Source organism: Giraffa tippelskirchi, chromosome X, assembly GCF_054371585.1.
Source record: "Giraffa tippelskirchi isolate mGirTip1 chromosome X, T2T-mGirTip1v1.2.pri, whole genome shotgun sequence".
NCBI lineage: Eukaryota > Metazoa > Chordata > Mammalia > Artiodactyla > Giraffidae > Giraffa > Giraffa tippelskirchi.
The window spans coordinates 108,333,028-108,341,749 of record NC_137289.1 but is presented as its reverse complement, the minus strand read 5'-3'; the positions used below and the strand labels follow the sequence as shown (position 1 = coordinate 108,341,749).

The 8,722-nt window shown below is 44.1% G+C and overlaps 1 protein-coding gene across 1 annotated transcript; it reads right to left on the bottom strand.

Annotated features, from left to right (window-relative positions):
* Positions 1–697: 697 nt before the first annotated feature.
* Positions 698–1,603, bottom strand: LOC145535959 (protein phosphatase inhibitor 2 family member C-like). The gene has a single exon (XM_081564308.1). The coding sequence runs from the start codon at positions 1,498–1,500 to the stop codon at positions 859–861; it is 642 nt and encodes a 213-aa protein (XP_081420434.1). The 5' UTR covers positions 1,501–1,603; the 3' UTR covers positions 698–858.
* Positions 1,604–8,722: the final 7,119 nt, after the last annotated feature.

The following is an 8,722-nucleotide window of genomic DNA, read 5'->3' as shown; positions in this document are numbered from 1 at the left end:
GTTAAATTGTTCCAGTGTCTACTCTGCCTGTGTGCACTATATGGGCAGACTTGATATCAGTTATTCTTAAAAGTCTAATATTATCTCGGTGGTTCCTTCTCAAACCTGTCTTACTCTCTCCACCCATTGTTTCCTCAGTCCTCCTGGGGCATGTGGTAATAAAGGATAGAGAGGGCAAGACTTCCTGGGGATGAGGAAAGAAAGAGTTATAATCGATATCAAATCTGCCCATATAGTGCACAGAGTAGACTATTGGGACAATTTGAACCTGATAATTCACAGGAAAAGGACTTTTTTTAATCAACAAAACATTTAGTCCTTTTCTTGTAAACACTGAAAGCAAAGTAAGATAAAATTTAAAGTTAAAATGCAACAATCACATAATATATTCCCTCTCAAGTAAACAGGCCGATCACCCTGAAGACAAGTGTTTTACAGCCTGAATATTCATCAGACTACATACCCCACTGTACCAATCGCCTTTTCCCTTTATAACAAAACCATTTCAATTAAAGGTAGTATGGTTAGAAGTGAATATAAATTAGTGCCCCCCCCGCACCCCTTTGAAACCTTTAACACATGAAAAGCTATATACTATATACATTTACATTAAGGAACACTTTTCTCAAAGTAATGCGGTTTTAGAGGAATACCAGAATCGGTATTTACGGCAAAGAACCAGAGTACCAAGCAGAGATTTTTCCAGTTAAGCTATTATTTGCGATGTTTACCATTGAATTATCACAGTGCAATGTAACTGTTAAGTATTTCAGTACTTGCCACGGACTAGAGGAACAAGATGTGGATGCAACAACTGCCGCGTGGAGATCCACCATTGTCTACTGTATCAAATGCGGTCTACTTGTCGTCGTCTTCGTCATCATCATTGGTGTACCAGGCGGTCTGGGTCTTCAGGCCTTCGTCGCTGGTGGCACCTTGCTCTGCGTCTTCCTGGGTGGTAGTCTTGTCGTGGCTGACGACGTGCCAACTTTCTTCATCCTCGTCGTCATGCAGTAGATCTGTGGAAATCAGTAGTCTGGCGAGTTTGATGGTCTTTCCATCGCTGTAGTGAAGTTTTCTTTTCCTTTCGAACTGCCGATGTTTCTCTTGTCTGTCAAGGTAGAGTTTGCTGCTATGCGCTCCATCCAGTTCGGGCTCCCGCGCTGGATAGTCGGAATCGGAGGTGTAGATGGCGGCTAATCTCTTGGCTAAGTTGTCGAGAGTCGCGTCGAAAGAAGTTTCTGAACTTCCTTCCCCATAATCCTGCAGACCGAACTGGGGGGTGCTGGGCTCATTCACCTTCATGAAATCGCAGTCTCTGTACTCTGGACGGCAGGTAGCCAAGATGCTCGACTCGTCCCACTTCTGGGATTTCTTTCTATGGACCTCCGGGAGTGGTGCACCGGACTGCCGGGCCGAGCCTGCGACTGAGGAAGCCCTGGGACTTCTCTTTTTCAGGATTCCCTTGATGGGTCGGCGAGAGCTGGTGGAGCCTGACATGTTTGGAGAGTGAAGGGCCGCTGCGGAGTGTTGGGTCACCACAGCAGCCCGCTGTGCTTCAGGCACAAACTGCTGCGCGGTCTGGCTGCCGGACTGTGCCGCCTGCACTAAAGGCCTCGCGCCAGCTCCTGAGTCACAAAGTACCCCGTGGGTGACGCCACAATGGTCGCACCCCTCGTCAGCACCACGGACAGCACCCCCTCAGCACGCCCTCAGCACGCCGACAGCGCCGCCTTCAGCACGCCGACAGAGCTCGCCCTCAGCACGCCGACAGCGCCGCCTTCAGCACGCCGACAGCGCCGCCTTCAGCACGCTGTCAGCGCCGCAGTCAGCGCATAGTGGAAGTGGGCAGGAGAGTGGGCACCGCCCAAGCTGACCTCTTTTTTTTTTAAGTGTAAGATTAGGAAATCTGGAGAAGGGCATGCCAGTCCACTCCAGTATTCTTGCCTGGAGAATCCCATGGACAGAGGAGCCTGGTGAACCACATAACCCATGGGGTGGCAAAGAGTCGGACACAACTGATCAACTAACACTTTCACTTTTACTTCATAGTATATAGTTATATAACTGAATCACTTTCCTGTACACCAGAAACTAACACAACACTGTAAATCAACTATACTTCAATTTTAAAAAAGTGGCTCCTGAGTGCTGTGGCCCTACTCAGGACATCATCTTACTCCCCTGAGACTCCCCGATCACCTATCCAGCCACCTCATTTTGTCCACCTTGGGTCTTCCCCACTCCTCACTTTTGTCCCCACTTGCCAGCCTCTTGCCAGGGGGCCCTCCTCAAAGACCTGATTTGTCACCAAGGTAGCACTGGAGTGGCAGAACTCCTTTGTAAAACAGACAGGAGCTGGCTCAGTGGCCCAAGTAAGGGACGTAAACTTTTAGCACAGAAGAAAAATGCAAGAGGTTTATGGCATTGAATGTTATCATTTCTACCTCAGTATTTCCCTACACGACTGGAGTCTTTCGTCTTCTGTTTTCCTCCCTTAGTGTTTTCCTTCTGTCAGGCTCCAGCCTGGCTGGCCTCTCCTGCTGCCACTCTCCTGGGTTTCCTCCACCCCTCCTCCCCAGCCATCTGGGGAGGGATGAAGGGATGAAGATGGGTCCCTCTCTCCTCCCAGCACAAGCCAGCACCTTCCCCAACCCCCAGTTTCAACCATGAGCCCCAATGTTCCAAAAGAGGACAATCAGTTCAGTTCAGTCGCTCAGTCGTGTCCGCCTCTCTGTGACCCCTTGAATTGCAGCACGCCAGGCCTCTCTGTCCATCACCAACTCCGGGAGTCTACCCAAACCCATGTCCATGGAGTCGGTGATGCCATCCAACCATCTCATCCTCTGTCGTCCCCTTCTCCTCCAGCCCCCAATCCTACCCAGCATTAGGGTCTTTTCCAATGAGTCAACCCTTCGCATGAGGTGCCCAAAGTATTGGAGTTTCAGCTTCAACATCAGACCTTCCAATGAACACCCAGGATTGATCTCTTTTAGGATGGATTGATTGGATCTCCTTGCAGTCCAAGGGACTCTCAAGAGTCTTCTCCAACACCACAGTTCAAAATCATCAATTCTTCGGCGCTCAGCTTTCTTCATCGTCCAAGTCTCACATCCATACATGACCACTGGAAAATCCATAGCCTTGACTAGGCGGACTTTTGTTGGCAAAGTAATGTCTCTGCTTTTAAATATGCTATCTAGGTTGGCCATAACCTTCCTTCCAAGGAGTAAGCGTCTTTTAATTTCATGGGGGCAATCACCATCAGCAGTGATTCTGGAGCCTAAAAAAAAATAGTCTGACACTGTTTCCACTGTTTCCCCATCTATTTCCCATGAAGTGATGGGACCAGATGCCACGGTCTTAGTCTTCTGAACGTTGAGCTTTAAGCCAAGTTTTTCACTCTCCTCTTTCACCTTCATCAAGAGGCTCTTTAGTTCTTCTTCACTTTCTGCCATAAGGGTGGTGTCATCCGCATACCTGAGCTTATTGATATTTCTCCCGGCAATCTTGATTCCAGCTTGTGTTTCTTCCAGCCCAGCGTTTCTCATGATGTACTCTGCGTATAAGTTAAATAAGCAGGGTGACAATAGACAGCCTTCACGTACTCCTTTTCCTATTTGGAACCAGTCTGTTGTTCCATGTCCAGTTCTAACTGTTGCTTTCTGACCTGCATACAGGTTTCTCAAGAGACAGGTCAGATGGTCTGGTATTCCCATCTCTTTCAGAATTTTCCACAGTTGATTGTGATCCACACAGTCGAAGGCTTTGGCATAGTCAATAAAGCAGAAATAGATGTTTTTCTGGAACTCTCTTGCTTTTTCGATGATCCAGCGGATATTGGCAATTTGATCTCTGGTTCCTCTGCCTTTTCTAAAACCAGCTTGAACATCTGGAAGTTCACGGTTCACGTATTGCTGAAGCCTGTCTTGGAGAATTTTGAGCATTACTTTACTAGCATGTGAGATGAGTGCAATTGTGCAGTAGTTTGAGCATTCTTTGGCATTGCCTTTCTGAATGCAGAGTTCCAAAGAATAGCAAGGAGAGATAAGGAAGCCTTCCTCAGCGATCAGTGCAAAGAAACAGAGGAAAGCAACAGATTGGAAAAGACTAGAGATCTCTTCAAGAAAATTAGAGATACCAAAGGAACATTTCATGCAAAGATAGGCTCGATAAAGGACAGAAATGGTATGGACCTAACAGAAGCAGAAGATATTAAGAAGAGGTGGCAGGAATACACAGAAGAAATGTACAGAAAAGATCTTCACGACCCAGATAATCACGATGGTGTGATCACTCACCTAGAGCCAGACATCCTGGAATGGGAAGTCAAGTGGGCCTTAGAAAGCGTCACTACGAACAAAGCTAGTGGAGGTGATGGAATTCCAGTTTAGCTATTTCAAATCCTCAAAGGTGATGCTGTGAAAGTGCTGCACTCGATATGCCAGCAAATTTGGAAAACTCAGCAGTGGCCGCAGGACTGGAAGAGGTGAGTTTTCCTTCCAATCCCAAAGAAAGGTAATGCCAAAGAGGACAATACAGTGGCATAAAGCAGGAGCCAAAAACAAAGGAAGCATGGTTCGCATTTTACATAACTGCTTCACTTCTGAGACAAAGTGTCTACAATTCCTCATTCAAATAAGTTCAAAACTCAGCATCGCAGGAAAGGATTCTGCCAGAAAACAATGCAGAACCATTTGTTATTGCCTCAGAGGTCCTCATCTCTCTCTGTTGAGCTCGCTACTTGTGACTCCTTCCATGGTTGGTCCATAATCCCTCTTTACTGCCCGCCTCCCCAACCCCAGCCAGCTGTGAGCAGGGCGGCTGCTGCTGCTGAACTAGACCAGGTCTCAAGGGCTAGGCTCCCTCTGTCCTCACCTTCAGGAGACTGGGGCTCCTCTGAAGGCTGCGTGTGGCTTGCTTCGCAGGCATGTGGAAATCCCTTCGTTGCTTCAAGCCGTTACGTAATCTAAGTCAGGACTTGTCCCTCTTTAAATACAGGCATCCTCTTCTTTGAAAGTGTTCCCATCAATGAACATTTCAGAACCATACAGGTCTCCCGCACTAGACTTAGACCTCCTTGAGGGCAGAGATTGTGTTTCATTCATCTTTCTTTCCCTGGCTACTGCACCTGACACAGGGCTGTACTTGGTAAATGCACACACAAAAAATGTGTGCCCTTCAAAGTGCAATTGACACATATACTTGTCCCTGGTGGCATCTTTGTATGAATGAATGTCTCAGGCTCCTGGCCGAGCACAAGCTCGGAGCAGGGGATGGGAGGTGGTAGCAGGAGGACGTGGGCAGTGTGGCAGAGGTCACAGGCCCCTCCTAGAATAGACTGGAGGACATTCTCCTTAGACCAGTTGCACTGTCTGTACAGAAAAGCAGCCCCTGCTACAAGGTGAGGACAGATGTGTGTGATTAGGGGGGAGGGGTGGGGTGGGGTGGGGTGGGGTGGCTTCCACCACCACTAAGGACCTGCACAGAGCCAGTACTGTACGGTGGGGAAAACACCATGCCTGAGTCTGCCAGACAGGCTTGGGTATGAATCCTGATTCTACCACCTAGCAGCTATACATTTGGGCCAACTATGCAATGTTATTTATTTGAAATTTTCTCCTTTCTCAAATGGACAAAATACTATTTCAGAGGATCATTGGCATCACTGAAAGAGATAAGGCTTTCAAAGCCCTGGTACCCTGTCTGATACACTGCATATACTCAATAAATGGTGATTAGTAGTGGCAGGGGTAATAGCATTGCTTTAATTATTTGGCTGAGTGGAGAACTCTTCTTTTCTTCATCATTTCTTCACTAAGATTTTGTGTCCTCTTGATGACGGTTCAGAGTTAATGACTCATTGAGAGCAAGTCATAACTTTTAAAACTAGTGAGCTTAAACCTCCACTCTTTTTTTTTCCCCTCATTTCTCCCCCTCCCTTCCCAGCTCTTTGCTTCTGGGTACCTCTTTGTCTCACTTTCATAGTCCCCTCCCTTTCATCCATATTCATACCGTGTTCTTCATTTACTCTAAAGTGTGAAGGGTTGATAAGTACCTACAGTGTTACTCCCAGAACAAAATCTTTTAAGAGAAAAAAATTCTGATCCTTTGAGTTCAGTATTTGTCAAATTGAGGTTGTAATTTCAAGGAACCAATTTAGTGGCTCTTGACTATCATTTTTTTTAAAATAATACTCTGCCTTATTAGAGCATGCTATTTAGTGTACTAATGTAGATGGGAAACAATGGAAGCAATTTCAAAGTCTAGGGGGGAAAATGGATTCGCTTTGACCTTCAAGTAGAAGTTACTCTTTTTTAGCAACCCATTTATACCATTTTCTGTCCCAGGTTTTAAATAGCCAGCCTGGCTGAATTTCCTACTTAAAAATGAGTGAACAAATGGTGACATCAAAGGAGTTAAGCAGGGGAGGTGATGTTGATAAAAAGTTGAAACTGGAACTCAACATTTTCAGATACCTTTTTCCAAAGGAAAATCAAACTTAAATAATAAAGGTCCATAATCTATGCATCCTAATACCATGTCACTTAATTAGGAAATCATGATTTGGAAAAAAAAAAAATCTTTTGAGATTACATTTGACAAGGGTACCAAAATCACCACAAAGAAAAGGAAAACTTGATCAAGTGAATCACATCAAAATCAAAACCTTTTGCTTTGCAAAAGTGTCTGTGAGAGGATAATAATAAGCTACCAATTGTGAAAAAAATTGCAAAGAACTCTCAAGGTTGAATAGTAAAATAATCAAAATAGAAAATGAGCAGAAAACATTTCACCGAAGAGGATCTACAGATTGCCAATAAGCACATGGAAAGATGTTCAACATCATTAACTATTAGCAAAAGGCAAATTAAGACACCAGTACACATAGATTAAAAATGACAAATGAAAAATAGAGGTAACACGAAATGCTGGCGAGGATGCAGAGAAACCGGAATGCTCACACGTTGCTGGGTGCTGGTGGGAATGTAAAATGGCACAGTCACTCTGTAAAACAATTTGGCAGTTTCTTAGGGAACTGCAACTACCATGCAAGCCAGCAATTGCACTCCTGGGCATTTATCCCAGAGAAGTGAAAACATATGCTCACACAAAAACCTGTACATGAATGTTCACAGCAGCTTCATTTGTAATACCAAAACCTGGAACTAGTCCATATGTCCTTGAATGGATAAAAGGCTAAAAAATCTGGTATATCCCAAAAGGTTACATGCTACATGTTTTCGTTTATATAATATTCTTGAAATGACAAAATTATAGAAATGGAGACCATGTGGCTGCAAATGGGCAACCTGAGGGATTCTTGCTGTGATGGAATGTTCTGTATCTTGATTGTAGTGATGATGTCAATATCTTGTTGTGGCGTTGCACTAGTTTTTCGATATGTTACCATAGGGAATCTGGGTGAAGGGTACACAGGCTCTCTCTGTATGATTTCTCACAACAGCATGTGAACCCACAATTACATCAGTAATGTTCCAAAGAGCAAAATGGAAATACACACACACACACACACACACACACACACACACACACACACACACAAAACCTTTGCGCTGTCTTCTGTCCACATACATTCTGGGACTGTAACCATGTCACCAGTTGCACAGGAGTCTGTTGTGAAAAAAAAATCTCAGTTGTTCTCTAAAAGGTAATGAGAACAAATGATGAACTAATAATAGAAAATTGTTTAGCAGGCTGTAAACCAAAAAGGGGTAGAAATTTAGCAACTGAATTCTATTTCCCGACTATTACACTTCTGCTATGCAGTCTAGTTTCTCCACATCTTAGAAGATTGGAGGGGCCGTGATGGTTGAAACGGAAGTGACACTGTGGCAACAAGTGTTTCTGATGTTTTGATCATCTGTGATACTCCATAAAAACTGTGCTGTGTATGCCCCAGAAAAGTGAAAGTGAATTTTATCTTAATTTGCTTTCAGTGTTTACAAGAAAATGACCAAATGTTTTCTTATAAAAACTAGTCCTTTTTCCATGAATCATCAGGTTAAATTGTTCCAGTGTCTACTCTGCCTGTGTGCACTATATGGGCAGACTTGATATCAGTTATTCTTAAAAGTCTAATATTATCTCGGTGGTTCCTTCTCAAACCTGTCTTACTCTCTCCACCCATTGTTTCCTCAGTACTCCTGGGGCATGTGGTAATAAAGGATAGAGAGGGCAAGACTTCCTGGGGATGAGGAAAGAAAGAGTTATAATCGATATCAAATCTGCCCATATAGTGCACAGAGTAGACTATTTGGACAATTTGAACCTGATAATTCACAGGAAAAGGACTTTTTTTAATCAACAAAACATTTAGTCCTTTTCTTGTAAACACTGAAAGCAAAGTAAGATAAAATTTAAAGTTAAAATGCAACAATCACATAATATATTCCCTCTCAAGTAAACAGGCCGATCACCCTGAAGACAAGTGTTTTACAGCCTGAATATTCATCAGACTACATACCCCACTGTACCAATCGCCTTTTCCCTTTATAACAAAACCATTTCAATTAAAGGTAGTATGGTGAGAAGTGAATATAAATTAGTGCCCCCCCCACACCCCTTTGAAACCTTTAACACATGAAAAGCTATATACTGTATACATTTACATTAAGGAACACTTTTCTCAAAGTAATGCGGTTTTAGAGGAATACCAGAATCGGTATTTACGGCAAAGAACCAGAGTACCAAGCAGAGA

Coding starts and splice junctions, on each gene's coding strand:
- LOC145535959 (XM_081564308.1), bottom strand. CDS start 1,500: ATGTCAGGCTCCACCAGCTCTCGCCGACCCATCAAGGGAATCCTGAAA.